This window comes from Lepidochelys olivacea (assembly GCF_965140295.1).
Source record: "Lepidochelys olivacea isolate rLepOli2 genome assembly, chromosome: 1".
In the NCBI taxonomy this organism is placed as follows: Eukaryota; Metazoa; Chordata; order Testudines; family Cheloniidae; genus Lepidochelys; species Lepidochelys olivacea.
This window is the reverse complement of record NC_140411.1, coordinates 166581694-166597577: the sequence shown is the minus strand read 5'-3', so window position 1 is coordinate 166597577 and position 15884 is coordinate 166581694. Positions and strand designations below refer to the sequence as shown.

Here is a 15884-nt window from a genome sequence, read left to right as displayed (position 1 = left end):
GCTAGAAGTGTAGTATAAAGTCACCTTTGTCAAAGCTGGGAATAGAACCTAGCTGTCTAATATGGCAGATGAGTTCCATCCATGCTTGTCTGTTGGCAAAATACATAAAATGTGTGCTTTGCTAGGCTATTTGTGAATTGGGACTGTTCCTCCATAACCACCTGTACAAAGTGCTTTGACAAAGAGCTGAATAAATACTATGAAGGTAAAGCACTGCTTAAAAATAAAGTAGCATGCATGAGTCCCAACTCCATCCCCTGCTCTGTTAATTCACACTCCAACTCTGGAAGCCTTATATCCAGTACTCTGCTATCCTCTAAAAAATAGTGGCAACAGGGGGTTGATTTTTTTTTTTTTAATTCTAGTTAAATAAAAAACCCTATGTTCAAAGACCATTCATGTTGCAAAGTGAGACACTCAAATAGGAAATGCTTGAATTAAAGATAATGCACAGGTAAACTTAATTACTTAATCATGCTTCCTTCTCCCTACCAGGCCCCTAACCTCATTAAATGAATGAAGCTGTTGGTTATGGGACCCCTGCTTCATTTGCTGCAGAAGTTAGGTCTGTAGTGAAAGTAGCCTAGAAGATTGTGGGAGGTGACCACTAAATATGTGTGTGTTTGTCTAGTTGACCACTTGATGCTTATAAGGTATTGTTTTCAGAAGTGCTCAGCGCTGTTCCAGCTGTAGTCCATTGGAGCTGTGGATATACAGGATATACCTGTGAAAAATCATGCCCTAGTTCAGGAAGATGAGCCTTGGTTGATTCCAAGATGATCTGCACATCAAGCTGGATTAGAAATGATTCAATGAAAACTTGTACTCTACTATAATGTGTAAAGGAACACTCCAATGTAAGAGGGTTCAAATTCACAAGCCCCAACACTAACCTTTTTGCCCAACGCAGAAAATGAACCTTTTCACAGGAGCTGGTTTAGGTTAAATAGTTCCATATAAAAGTCTTAAAGGAATAAGGAAGCACTGCAAAAGTAGATACTAGAATTAAGGTAACCTGTGCAAGCTTAGTTCTGCTTAAAGGTGGAGAAATCAATATAGATGGCAGCAAGTCCTCTACAACCAGGGAAGACTTGATACACCTGGTTTTAAAGTTTAAAACCTCTGCTTGTTTTAACAACACTTTCAGGCATTTATGCATAAAATGCCAAAAAAGCATTATCACCTCTTTTAAAGTAACTTTCAACTAGTTAAACTATTAAGAGTTGTTTTAAAGTCATACATAAAGGCCTGTGCCTGAAATGCATCCATTTATTTAACTCATTTTACCATCAGATTTGCTCATCTAAGTATCATAGTAAGTTAGTGAGGACACTTTATTAGAATTAAAGGTTAATGATGTTAGTGGAGTGGAGTGGTAGACCACCCCAGCCTACATGGATTGAGATAACAATTACACAAAGCTAAAACCAAGAGCTACAGTGACTAATTGACTTTCCAACTTCCATGGGGCAGCCTCTTCAGTGTTCTACATATTGATCTTAAGAGCTCATGATCTATAGTGCAGGAGCCTGTTTACCAGAAGTCTATGTAGTAAAAAGTATTCTACGGCACTTCAAGGATGTGTCAGTTTCTTAGAGTTACTTTCAGCTAAAGTTGGAGGACAATATCTGCTATCTACATCAACCTAGAGCACTGATACTCAGCCCTCTGTGGTTCAGAAGCCACATTAGCAATCAGCATTACCCAAAAGAGGTACAGTAGTGTGAATTCATAGTGTTTCTTTTACTATAGTACTACATATTGATATTTAAACAGTATGACAGGGGAAATAGTCATTTTGCTGTGAGGAAAACAAACTGAGTAAGTATTATTTCATCAACTACAACTGGTTAATATAGTAAAAGCATCCTGACAGGTTAAAGTCACTTGTGGCTTGTCAGGCTCAGTCTGGTATCACTAGTAGTGTACTTTTCATTGTTGAATCCTTTCAAAATGTACTCAAAGTGACAATTTACTTGTCAAGTGAACATCTTAGTCTGTATTCTGCCAAAGCTGAACCATTACATAACGAAACAGCAGATTGATATTTAAATTCAGTTGCAGGTAGTGTAATAAATAGCATGTCAGAACAAAGCTATTCAGTTTGTTACTGAACATAAGTTTATTCAACGGATCTTACCAATAGCATTGAAATCCTTCCTTTTAGATGACAGCTGTGCTTCCTTTGAACTTTAGATGCTTCCAGTTACATTTAGTTACTGCTAAGAATAAACTGTACTTGGGAGGGATACCACTCTTTTTTGCTTTGTTTCATAGTGTAAAGGAGTTAAGTTCTCACTGGAAAAGATAAGTGTCACAACTTTTTATACTTCTATTAATATCTCATTTTATATCTTTAATGAAAGGTAAAGGTTTAGGATTACATATACTCATTTAGCTATCATGGTTTAAGCACGAGGACAACTACTGTTTAATCCAATCATTGTCTCTTTTTAAATACTGAAACAAGTAATAATTACTGACCTCCAGTGTCCACTAGCATAGGAGCTACTTCACCTTCACTAGAAACTAGAAGTGGTTCCTCTAACAGTTCTGTACCTTAAAAATGGTGGAAATATACTAACCCTCACTCTTAATTCCAAACAGGAGAAAACACAAGATTACCTTGTTTATAAAACATTTTATTTAAAAACATTAAAGACAAATGCTGCTGTTGCAGGTTTTGAAAGAGGCAGCGTTCTTGCTGGACTGTTCAGAATATTTGTTTTTCCACTGGAAGTTGTCTTATGAGTGATGGTGTGCAACAGAAGTTCTTCTCCTACATCCAAAAGCTTTCGCAAGTAGGCAATTCTCCCTTCCTGGTACACAATAGCTTCTGTAGAGTGCTGACCAAAGACTACTAGCCTCATTTCATGAGCCAAAATAGCATACTTAGGATTTCCAGGTGTAAGCATAGTCTCTCATTTCTAGGAGTCTTATGGAAGATTTTCCTAATGTTGGAAGTTGAATCAATTGATCCAAGGTTTTAAGATGCAATCCACACTTAGTGAGGTCCTTGCACATAGTTTCCTGTGGAAATTCAGTTTCACAAAAGGTGTGCAAGATGCATTGGTTTCAAACTACTAATTCTATTTTATACCCATTTTTGTGCCAATGACCAGTAGATTTTGAAGAGCTGCCTAGTCTAGCGGTGGAGGAGCAGATAGGGACTGGGTTAAAGCCATCAGTTTAATATACATGCTTTTCCACTGTTATGACTCGGAATCCCAGCCTCCTCCTTACCACTGATAAAACCTTGTAAACTGGTTACTCTAAAGTGGCCAACAAATGGGTGTTAGCCATTATCCCAAGCCAAGAGCAGTTTTTCCCCCCCACATTCACTAGTCTATTGTTTCTAGTGATAAGAAGTACTAACCCTAACATAGAAGACACCATTTCAGTCTACTTACCTTATTTAAGATTCTCTCTATATTAGTGTTAAACACTGCTGTTGGCTCATGGGTGTATAATACAGCAGAAAAAGCTCCCCTCTGTGCAGATTTGAGCAGCATGGTCAAAGTATGCAGACAATGAGGCATGACAGGACCTGTGATCTCCAAGCTAAATACATCATTATAACATGAGTGAACCGGTGTTTTCACATTGATGCTTCGAGCCTGAAGACAATAAATTACATATTCAGTGTTTGACACATCAAGATTAGTGACAAATCTTATTTTTCATCTACTTCAACATTAGCTTTAAGTCAAGGTTCTCAAAGTGCTTTATGAATTAGATATTAAGTTATTCAATCTCTCTACAAGGCATAAGCTATAGTATGATTTTATTATATAATATACTAAACCCTCATACACAAGGAAACTACACAGTATGGTAGGTAGAGTGTGCAACTGCATGGGGAATGTAATTAGCGACCTTAGTGACTGGGAGTGGCGAGTATAGTTTTAATCCTGTGTCTTGAAGGTGAGACTATGTACAACTAAGGCTCCAAATCCTTTAAATCTGTGCTACCAACCTGAAACCCCAATAGAGAGGTTTGTAATTAAACTGCTAATTCAACATCAAATTATACAGCACAAATGGCACCATTAAGAAATATCGCTGGAGGAGCAGTAACCACACAAAGATATGCGAAGGAACAAAGCCTTCCCTTCCTGAAGACAGACAGCACCAGAAAGTCATTCTTTCCTTGGCTCTTTACCTTGAGCGTTTGCATTGTTGCACCTCGAAAAGCAACTGGGGACAACAGTGTTGGCGGGAGCCCTGCTTGAGGGCCTGCAGCAGCCACTAAACTCTTACAGTTTATCAAGAAGTTCAGCAATGTGAATGTGTTTGTTCCTTTCACTAACGCAACAGATTCAGGCTTGTGATCCACTTGCACTTCATTTTTCTCTTTACGGCTATGTTGATATGGGTCAAAGGAAACACACAAGAAGTTTAAGGGCATCAAATACACCAGACCAAGAATTAAAGTCAAGTAAAAATTCACTGAACAGCAGTCTATGCTAATTTACATTTGCTCTGGAAAGGTAAAGAACTCAAAAATAGTTTAGGCCTAAACTTCATTGAAATCATGAGGCAAGGAATGTTTTCCAGATTGTTTGTTTTGTAATTAAACTAAACAATTTTCCTTTAATGACCTGTTTAACAGCTCTTCAGGGAGAGCTGTTACTAAAACAGTTTTCTTGTGTTTATTAGGAAAATTGGAGTGTGAAAAAGTACTGTTCCCAGTTTTAGGTTTGTACTAGTACATTGTAAGTTTGTGTAGACAAATATCTTTAACCAAACCGTCTGCTTGTCTAGTAAGTCTTCCTACTGAACCATTCTGGGAGGTAACAAACAGCTTATGATCTGTAGGGGTGAAGTGTCGTTGATATTGTCACACTGGTCTGTACTATATAGATTACTGAGAAGGCAGTTGAACAAAGTAAATTTGACCTAGCTTGCCATGTATGGCTTTACATGAAGTATGCTGATTATTCCTTGTCTTGGCAGAAACAGGTGGAATTGGTTCTTATATCAAAATATAAAAATGCATCAAATACAGAGACATATGCCGTAATAGGTTGGACATGGATGTGCAGAAATACCAGTTGACAGAAAACCTAGAACTGACATTTGTTTACATCATTTCATCACAGGCGCCCACCCTGTAGCTGTATAACAGGTACTATATTTCTGTTATGCTACATGGAATCTATACCGCCTAGTCTTGGGTAAAATTTATAACCAGATAAGCTTAAGACAGAAACCAGTTTTTTCATAAAAAGCAAATGTACTTTAAACACACAGGTAAGAGAATGCAGTTACTATTACTCTCAGCCTAATCAGAAGGCAGGTCAGTAACAGGTATATTTTCACTCATTACGTTTTATAATGTGATAGAATCTACATTAATATTTGGTACAATTAAAAGTGTAGTCGCTTAGTGATCCTGTAACAATATTTGGTGCTTTAAAAAAAGCAAAGCCAAAGTGTTAAAAGTACAGAAGGAGATACACTTTTTACAGTAAGTGTTCATAAATGCTGTATCACTAACTGAAAATACTACAGAATCATCATTATTGCACAGTCATTGATGGACTACGATTTAAAAACCACAGATCTTCACAGAGAAATGAAGTACTCCAATGCATGTTTTTTGATATAGTATATTCTGGTACTCAAAGGATACAGTTGGATAGAAATTGCATCTGGCTTTTTAATCTGGTCTTGGACTCCCATCTCCTCAAGCCAAGAGAAACTTTCATCGTCACTCACTCCTTGTTCCCTAGGAAAAACAGATTCAGATGGTTAAAATACTCCACATTAATATCTATTAAATTGTCTAGGCAGTGGCAAGTGCATTTAAATTCTAGACACAGACAGTTTTGTTACATACTCTCCATCTTCAGTGTTTTTGCCTGTTTCAGGACTGTTAACTTCTGTATCCAAGTTTGTTTCAGAGTTTTTCTGAGTCTTGCTCCTAGTTTCTTCTACCAAAGGTAAAGAAAATTCTATGCCTGAGTAGGAAAGATTAGCAAATGAATGGTTTATATACATAAATACCATACAAAACTCATGTTCTAACACAGTTAAATCTTATTGGAAGGAACTCTGTCTTACCTTCATTTCTCATGGCTTCCCTTAAACCCCTGGTTGTGGGGGAAACAACAGCTGTGATCACATCACTTCCTGCAAGGCCTGCTGCACGAAACAGCACAGTAAATTGGTAGGTACAAACATAGAAATAAGGACACAGCTTGGCTTTGAGAAGATTATATAGGGAAGTAAAACTGACAGACCTGCAGGTTAGAGGAAAGAGAAGTTATAAAATTTTAATGACCATCCTGTAAGACATTTTTTAAACTATTGCCACCTGCTACAACAACCACCTGGATCTCAAATAGGTTGAAATAAAATACTCCGTAAAATGTCTAGTTTTACGGTATTTTAGATAACATGCACCTTGTATGATCAGGTTTGAAGGAGGTGGTCTTGGAACACCTAAGGCTAGATTTTCAGGAGTTATCATCCACTGTGTTGAGCTCTTTTGATAAAGTCTGGCCCTGATTGTAGGTGCTGAGCTCTTTTGAGAAGTTTACTCCTTAGTGTATTAATTCCCATAAAGCATTAATGGAAATTTGCTAATAGTTTTGCAAAATTCTCTCAGATCAACAGCTAGGCTTGGAAAGGCATTCAACACAACAAGTTAGCTGTAGAGTCTTAAGACTGCCTATTGAGCGTATTCAGCTCCCTTTACTATGATAGAAGGATTTTATAAGAGCTTTGCATGTCTGCTTTATGTAGCCATGAGAAAGAGAGGTTGGTTACTACAGTAGGACTTCAAATTTTACAAACACCTATCTTATGAAAGATCAGTTTTATGAACCATTTTTCCCCGGGGGGGCAGGGGGAGAGCGAGTTAGCGGGACAAAATTAATCATGAATGAAAGTGGTGTCTATGAAGAACAAGTCAGTATCTTTTCACATTTCAATGCATCAGAAGTTGCTTTGCAGTGGTTCAAAGGCCAAGAAAGCAATGCACCATACTGCAACTTATACACTGTACCTATGGTAATTTTGAGATGTTCACTTTTAAGACCTCCTCAATCCCCACTAGTTTTTAAGATATGGATTCTATTGTAGTAACTATTGTTCAAGAGTTGCCTCTATATTTACACCTGTAGAAATATGGTGTCCCTGGTGATAAGGTGTGAAACTGCCTTGATAGAGTTGTATGCAGTGTTGTTATAGCTGTTTGGATCCCAGAATATTAGGGAGACAAGGTGGGTGAGGTAATATCTTTTATTGGACCAACTTCTGTTGGCGAAAGAGACAAGCCATTTCACCTTGAATGGTTCCTTGAAATGTATGTGTTAACGATGTATGCTAAACAATCCGTTCCACCTTGTACTTAGCTGTGTAGTAAGTTTTTCAGACCTGCAGAAGAGCTCTGTGTAAACTCAATAACTTTTATCGGACCAACTTCTGTTGGAGAGAGACAAGATATTACCTCACCTACCTTGTCTCTTTGATAAAGTTATGTCCATTGGGAAAGACAATGAGACCCCTCACATGAGGGTCATCAGCCTACTCTACACAAGGGAGTGCAATCCCCCATCTGCCTCAGTTTCTTCCCCCAAACCAGAAAGGCCTGATGTTAATTAGAATTCCAAGGTAAAGAGGAAGGTGGGAGGACTGTCAGTGCAAACCCAGAACAGTTATCGGTAAGTAACCTTTCTTCCTAGAAAGTCTCTGTGCATTCCCCATCTGGGAGATTAGCAAGCAGTGCCCCATCAGGATGGCAGACAGTGAGGAGTTTTTAACTAAAAAGGACTGTAGCACTGTTCTCCCAAACTAGGAATTGGAGTACAATGCTAAATCCAAGGAGCAGTATCTGGTGAAAGTGCATCAAACCCCAAGTTGCTCCTATGCGTGACTCCACCCTGGGAACCTTCGTAACGCTTGCTACTGACACGGTGGTGGCTCTCATGGAGTAGGTCTTTAAACCAGAAGGTACTGGATTCCTAGCTAATATCTATACATCTCCTTAACCAGTGAGAGTCTGTTTGCTAATGGGCTTTCTTTGGCATCTCTCCACATATGTGATAAAAAAACCCATTAGATTTTCGAGAGGCCATGGTCTTTTCTGGAGAGCAAAAGAGCACCCTTACTACAGCAAGGGTATGGAGGTAAGTTCCCTTGGGTAGGTATGGGGTCTGTTACGAACAACATGGTGAAGGGAAAACATTGATAGATGGGAACCTCAGATCACCTTAGACATGAAGCTGGGATGGGCCTAATGGCACACTTGTCTTTGACCACCAAACCTTTACACTGTGGTCCACAAAGCCCTAAGCTCACTAACTCTCCTAGCAACTGTATCTGCTCTCAGGAAGGCCAATTTGATCTACAAATGCTTGAGACACTTACACTAAAGGCACACGGGAAGGGCCCATTAGCTTTGTTAGACAAGATTTAGGTCCCACAACAGCAGAGGCTCCCTAAAAGTGGTGGGGGAAATGCATTCACCATGCCCTTCAGGAAACTGGAGATTGTAGGGAGAGAGAAGACTGGTTTGCCCTTAATCAGAGAAGGGTCCAAGTTAATGGGCGCGGAGATGCCTGGCTCCAGAGAATTGTGGAGAAGAGGTGACAGTCATGTAGTTAATCTCCAAAGCCCTTGTGGGTTGGAAAGTATGAAAGAAGAAGAGGGATGGTCCTTTCATCTCACAAGAGGGGCAGAAGTAGATGAGCTTCCTCTTCTATTGCCTTTTCCCAACAGGCACCTGCGTATAGGGGTATCTGCAGTGGAGGAGAGATTGGAGTCAATGTCAAGGGCAGCAGTGCTGAATGAGGAGTAGGCTGTGTGGTGGTCAGTTCTTGTGTCATCGCCAAGGCTCTACAGTGCTGGGCAGTGCCAGTTTGGTCTTGGGTGCTGCTTTTGATTTCCCAGCAGCGCTGGATAAAGGATTTGCTCCTAGAACAAGGCAGAAGAGATTCCATCTTGGGCCCACGATAGAAGGCAGCAGAGGCTGGACTGGCAAAGTGAGTGTTGTGTCAGAGAGCCTCAGCAAGAAGACTGGTCTAGGTACCTCCAACAGGGCCAGAGTATCAGGCTGTAGACATTGAGAAGCCAAATGAATCTGGAGACTCAAATGTCTCCCCATTCCAGTGTGGGGAGTGAAGGTGTGGGAAACTGCACAGTAGGTCATCGAGTAAAATCTTGGTTCAGCTGTGGAAGGCACCAGACATGAGTGACAGTCTCTAGTACAATTTGAAGGTACGCCTCTTGAAACCTTTATGGGGCTCTGGCCTTGACATGACCCTAGAAAGGGGCCAAAGGCTCTTGAGATAAGGGCAAGCTATGTATACTAAACTATCCTATCCTACTATACACCATCATCTTATTTTCTTGTAAGTTTGACTAAGGGAAGATCTAGCCTGAGGACAAAAGCAAGGTCTGTTTGCTTTCTCTGGTGGTGGCAAAGAAACTGAGGCCTTTGGGGTATGCACGCACAATCCCTTATACAGAGTAGGGTGATGATGTCACCATCATGCGAGGTCTCTTTGGGGCACTGCTTTGAGGCAGTTCTGCAGCTCAACAGAAGGGATGCCACATTCTGTATTTGCAAATACAGCGACCCTCAAAATGATAAATATTCTTTGTGAAAGAAAGCGTTTTCCACAGGAATGAGGACAACAAATACATAATTAAATTAAAATACAGTAATCTAAGTGTTTGGGTTTACCAAATCCAGAAATTTGTCAGTTCAACTTACCACTCGCTCATTAGAACTTGTTGCAGTGTTTCATCATGTGACCAAAAACTAGTCTTTCCAGCTATTTTCCTGTCTGCTCCAATACGAGGGAATAGCTGTAGCCATGGCAGTGAAGGGTGAAGCCAATAAATAAGACTTTGCTGGAATGCACAGCGGAGTTCCGTGGACAGCTTTGGTTCCTAGATTCCAAACACAGTGTTTAATAAGATTGGTAATATCTTTCTTCTCAGAGAGCTGGACAGTCTCCCTTTCCGGCACTTCAAGCATTTATTTTACACATAAACCTAAGGCCTTGTCTACTCTAGTGAATAGCCCCAATTCAGCAAGTGGTAGGCAGCAACTAGGGAACTGCACCAGTACTGTTTGCACCGTTGTACACCCAGTTGAAGGAATAAACCTTAATTTAACAACTTCACAATTGTTGCAAACCCTAACTTTCCTTTTTCTGCAGTAGGTGGTCAGCACTGGTGCAGTTACACCAGTTGCTCAATAAGGGATATTCCCAGTGTACACAAGAACTTAAAATAAAAAACCCCGAAGCCCAACAATAAATCCTCAACTCCCAGTATCTCCATTATATTTAACATGATTACAGGAGAATGATTACCTGTATGCTTTGTGGGAAATTGACTGATGTTGCTCTACAGTGCTGGGCAAATCCTTGAGCCTCTTCTTGTGCCTTTAAATGCTCTGCCCAAGTAAAAGGTTGAGAAGAAGTGAACAGAAGTCGAGTTTTAATACTCCAGTCTGCAGGAAATTCTGTGCTTGGTGAGGAGGAAACATCAGGTATGGAAACAGGTAAATGAAGATCCTTACAAAATAGAAATAATGTAAAGTCAAAATACAAGAAAAATATTTTTCATCTAAAAACTATCAGCCAGTGTTTTTGGAAAGCATACAGAACTCATGCTTCAAGGCATAAGTCAACCACTGACATGGGTTAGGAGAAGCTTTTTCCTCATGGAAAAGGTTATTTCATCATTGGCCACTATGGGGGTTTCTTGCACTTTTATTTAAAGCACCTGATACTGGCAAGCATATAAGATACAGGAATTGATGGACCACAGATAGGAAAATTATGTTATATGAGCTCTGAAGTACAGTAGACCATGCAAAGCATGGAAGTCCTTGCAAAAACAACTTTTACCTTTATTACACTGGACAGAAGCATTCCTTACACATTGATTGCTATGACAGTAAATATAACAGTACCCAGTACTTAGTCATTGCAGAGGAACACACATGCAAAATTTAAGTTGTTCCTTGTTTACAAGTACCTTAAACTGTTAACATTTATGATCGCTTTAGAAAAATGTATTTTCTATTTCAGTTTATATCCATTAAAATAGACTAGCCAAAATCATTGTTTTGAGTCACAATCACTTTCCAGCTCAGATATACATACTCTCACAATACCGCAGTGTTTGGGTTACAAACTGCAGGAGAAGGTTTTTATCCAAATAAAAACAAGTTGATTTCACTAACATTTTAAGAGACTTGTCTATGTATTTCTGTTTTATTATTATTATGTACAAGTTTAAGAAGATATGAATTCCATGCCAGATCAGACCAGTGGTCCATCTAAGCCAGTCACCATTGTTGGTGACTGGACAGTACCAAATGCTTCACAGAAGGTGCATGAAATCTTTTAGGCAGTAAGGGATAACTGTTGCCTTAGAGAAAGTTTCCTCCTAACCCCTGATAAAAGTTGGCTGAAATCTAGATTTTGACCATCAACATGAAATCTAATGAGAAAAGGTGGGGGAGGTAATCTCTTTTATCAGACCAACTTCTATTGGTGAAAGACATAAGCTTTCGAGCTTCCACAGAGCTCTTCTTGTTCTGAAAGAGCTCGGTGTAAGCTCAAAAGCTCGTCTTTCCTACCAACAGGAGATGGTCCAATAAAAGGTATTACCTCATTTACCTTGTCTCTCTAATATCCTGGTACTAACACAGCAACAACACTGCATACAACTGGAAATCTAGTCAGCTTCAAAAAGTTAGTTTCAGGAATTACACCTTGCTTAAGTCGGTTATCAATGTTCGTAGTTTTACATTTTATTTTTTTTAGGGGTTTCTCTCTCTTCTGTTACAGCACTGAAAGACCAATAGGGACAACAGGGGACGTGAATGACTATACAAGCAGACAAAACTGTTTTAGACGTTTCTGTGAGAAGCGCAAAGTAAACAAATTGAAATAATTTTTCTAATCTCTTTCCGCTACAGTAAATGTACGTGTCAAGTAACAGTAGTAAAGATTTCAGAAAAAATATGAATTTTAAGTTGGTGTCAACTTAATACTGAACTTCAAGGCATTCTAAGAAAAAGTCCTACAATTGTAACATTCTAGTAATGACACTGAACACAAACCTACAGAAAAAGACAACATTTAAGCTTTTTGTGCATGATGAAATGTTGAACACCCCAAAAACAATATTTATGGCTTCCTACATTTGTTAATGTGGTAACATCTGCTCTTTCAGAACACTCTTCTTTCCAGGTGGATTTATTTTCTTGAAGAGGATCTAAAAACTAAAGAAAGAGTTATCAACTTAATCTAAAGTACAGCAAAGTTGAGAGTTAAATTGACAATTTTGTTTTAAGGCTGATCTTTAAGTGTAATTTCATGAGATATTTAAAACTGACCATTATAAATAGCACATATTAGAATAGTTCACTCTCTGGTGGCAACAATTAAAAGGCATTTTGCAGATGTAAATACATTTGTAAGTTTAGTGATTTTCTTAAATTGTACTCCAAATGTATTGGAAAGTTTGGGCTTTGAGAGTCCCTTTCTTCAGCCAAATAGCTTGAGAATGATTAAAGATTGCACTGCTGAACACACACATCCTCCTTTGTGTTAGTATAGTATGAAGTACACTAAATGAGAGCAACAAGCAAATTTTCCTGTTCCTTTAATTGTTTTATACACAGGTACAATACTTTTGTGCAACACCCCTCCCCCACAACCTTAACAGATAATCTAGTGGAACCTGCTTCTCCCTACCAAAAAGCGTTTCTTAAATTGTAGAAAAGTGGCTTTAATTCTACATATGACTGAAAGCTTTAAAAAGCCTTGTAAGTAGTTCACAAAACAGCATTACCCCACTAGACACTTCTCCAACCATTACTCATAATGGAGCCTATCTGGGGGGTAAAGTTAGATTTACATGGCCACATGACACCAGGACAGAGTGTTAATCTGTAGGAGAATATATTTCTTTCCCCTTCTGAGATTTCACTAGGTCCAGGGGTATGCAGTGCTCTCTGGGTGTGGATTTAAAGTGGTTGACAACTTTTTGCCTACCAGTTTGCTGCCCCCCTTCTTTTTTGGGAGGGGGCGGAAGAGGGGAGAAAAGAGGGCAAACCAAGTGGCTTTGACTGATTTTTTTTTTTTAAAGGACAAAAGCAAAGGTGTCTTTTAGGTCCCAACCAACGCTTGACTCACTTTTTTCCCTTCAGAGGGGAAAAAAAAATTCCAACTAGGGATGGGATGCTATTTACTAGAGGTGGACTTTACTAGGTAAAAAGAAAAGGAGTACTTGTGGCACCTTGCAACTACAGACTAACACGGCTGCTACTCTGAAACCTTTACTAGGTAAAATCACGGTATTTACTGCCCCAGGAAAAACTTGTTAGTCCCAGTTGACGGCATTTTCTATTTTAAAAACCTGTTTAGCTAATGCATACTACCTTATATTTAATTTTAGTTACATATTCAAATTGTCAGGTTTCAGAGTAGAAGCTGTGTTAGTCTGTATCCAGAAAAAGAACAGGAGGACTTGTGGCAACTTAGAGACTAACAAATTTATTGGAGCATAAGCTTTCGTGGGCTACAGCCCACTTCATCGGATGCATAGAATGGAACATATAGTAAGATATATAAACATACAGATAAACATACAGATGCACAGAATGGAACATATAGTAAGGTGTGTGTGTGTGTGTGTGTGTATATATACACACACACACACACACGTTCCATTCTATGCATCCGATGAAGTGGGCTGTAGCCCACGAAAGCTTATGCTCTAATGAATTTGTTAGTCTCTAAGGTGCCACAAGTACTCATTCAAACTGTGATTACATAAGTCACTATATTAATTTAGGGTTGTATAAATAAAAAGTAAAACTGCAATGGGCTTAATATATGCAATTATAATACTGAACATCAGAATGTCTGTACACACTTTGGTTTGGTATTTTCTCAAGGAAGTTGTACCTGTCCACTCATATTTCAGTTTTCAATATTATATAAACAAAAATCAAAAACACTTGATTGTATGAAAATGGCAATAATGCAGTGTTGTAGGCTAGAAGCATTAAAGCAATCAGATGCATGCAGAGTTTCAGACTATCAGTCCAGGTCCATTTGGCCACCCAGCATTCTGTAGCAGCTTTCTGAGCCTGTCAGTTACTAATGGATGTACCCAAAGTTTGAAGAGATTCATTCTACCTTTACCAAACTGCTGGACCCTGATGCAATTCTTTCCCCCAGTTTCCTGATTTAAACTGGATTTAGGCCAGTATTTACCAGCACCCGGTCCTAAACTAGTTTTTCCTGGGAAATTGCCAGTGCTGATTCTAACCCCACTCCACCGCACCCCAAAACCTCCCATCATTTTTACAAAAATAAAGGCATCTCAGTCAACTCTAGCGCTATCGATAATTCCTAGCTCTTTTTATCTGCAGATCTCAAATGGTGCGTCAACACAGCCATAAGAGACCAGTCGCACAGCCACACCTGGCCTGCGTCAGCTGACTCAGGCTGGCAGGACTCAGATTAAGGGGCTACAAAATTGCAGTGGGGATGTTTCGGGCTTGGGCTGGAGCTCAGCCTCTGGGACACCCTCCCCAGACCAGGTTTCAGAGCCTGGGCTCCAGCTCAAGCGTCTACACCGCAATCGTGCAGCCCCGGCAGCCTGAGGCCGGGGAGCCCGTCACCCTGCTAGGGGTCTTCTACGGCATTGTAGACCTACCCAAAGGGCTTTGCAAAGGTCAGCCGACCACCCCAGCTGGGGGGGGGGGGGGACGGGGACTCAAAGCTCAGCGGGGTGCAGTGACCAGGAACACAACCCCGGGCTCCTGAGTCCCGGCCCACTGCTGCGTCCACTCGACCACACCGGCCCTCTCAGCGCTCCCCGCCCCCGTCTGCTAGCGGGGCCTGGGGAGCAAACCCGACCCCACCCAGCCAAGCCCCTGGGGGCGGGGGCCCTGTAGCGCGGGCGGGTCGGTACCTGCCAGAGGGGGTGTTTGGGGGTCTGGCTCCCCGGCGGGGGCCGTGGCTCCTGCAGCGCGGGGAAGCCCGGGGGGCGGTGCGGGCCGGTGCCGGGGCGCGGCGCGTTGTCCAGGCTGGAGAAGGGATTGCGCCGCCCGGGTCTGGGGAAAGGGCGAGGGGTGCGGGCCGGGTCCGCCCGGGGGCAGGGCGGGGAGGCGGCCTCGCTCCTCCGGGCCCTTTTCCGCTTCAGCCGCAGCGTCTCCGGCGGCCTCTTGAAGCCGGGCGAGTAGCCGGGCACCGCGGCGCACATGGCGGGGCCGGGCCGGGCGCTGGCGGCGGGACCCGGGCTCCGAATTCTGGCGCGCAAAGCGGCGAGCCCCGCCCCGGGGCGGACCGGCGCCTCCGAGCCTCCCCCGGCCACGCCCGGGGCCGACGCGAGCGGCGACTCTCACTTCCCCCAGCGCTGCCTCCCAGCGGCGGCGGGGCCCCCGCGTCGGTAACATTTGGTTCACGTTTGAAAGTTTTCTTTGCATCCAATCGATGCTTTTCTAAACGAATTAAAGCTTAACCCCTGGCGCCCAGAACAGTGGCTGGGGGTAAGGTGTACAGTATACCCTGTAATTTGAATCTTGCATACACCCAGGACATTTGCGTGCATTTTATACTCACACCCTATGTGCGCCTCACTTCTCTGACCCAGCCATACGTATACCATCTGCACAGTGTACATACACCACACACACGTGTACCTTATGCCAAACCCGCACGCCTACAACTACTACTCACTATGCACATCTTGTTAGTACCACACACCTATATCTCACACCAGTCATGTCCTGAGGTGGGAGCGACAACTCTTTTCTTTCATTGCAAAAAGTGTTCACAAAGGGGTCATTTAAAATATAAACAGAATGATTTTTTTTTTTTAATTTGCAATTTCAA

At 41.3% G+C, this 15884-nt stretch overlaps 1 protein-coding gene across 1 annotated transcript; it reads right to left on the bottom strand.

The window, feature by feature from the left end:
- Positions 1-2407: 2407 nt before the first annotated feature.
- Positions 2408-15297, bottom strand: DONSON (DNA replication fork stabilization factor DONSON). Its single transcript, XM_084617436.1, has 10 exons — positions 14962-15297; positions 12176-12256; positions 10332-10535; positions 9725-9903; positions 6067-6245; positions 5843-5963; positions 5636-5731; positions 4163-4361; positions 3411-3617; positions 2408-3030 (listed from the first exon to the last, which is right to left on the bottom strand). Exons 1-10 carry the CDS (start codon positions 15250-15252, stop codon positions 2893-2895), a joined length of 1695 nt encoding a protein of 564 aa, XP_084473562.1. The 5' UTR covers positions 15253-15297; the 3' UTR covers positions 2408-2892.
- Between the last annotated feature and the right edge of the window lie 587 nt (positions 15298-15884).

Excerpts from the sequence above, each read along its gene's own strand:
- DONSON (XM_084617436.1), bottom strand. The coding sequence starts at position 15,252 with ATGTGCGCCGCGGTGCCCGGCTACTCGCCCGGCTTCAAGAGGCCGCCG. Across the intron at positions 5,964-6,066 it reads GGAAGCCATGAGAAATGAAG|GCATAGAATTTTCTTTACCT; the intron begins GTAAGACAGAGT and ends TTTCCTACTCAG. Across the intron at positions 5,732-5,842 it reads AAAAACACTGAAGATGGAGA|GGAACAAGGAGTGAGTGACG; the intron begins GTATGTAACAAA and ends TGTTTTTCCTAG.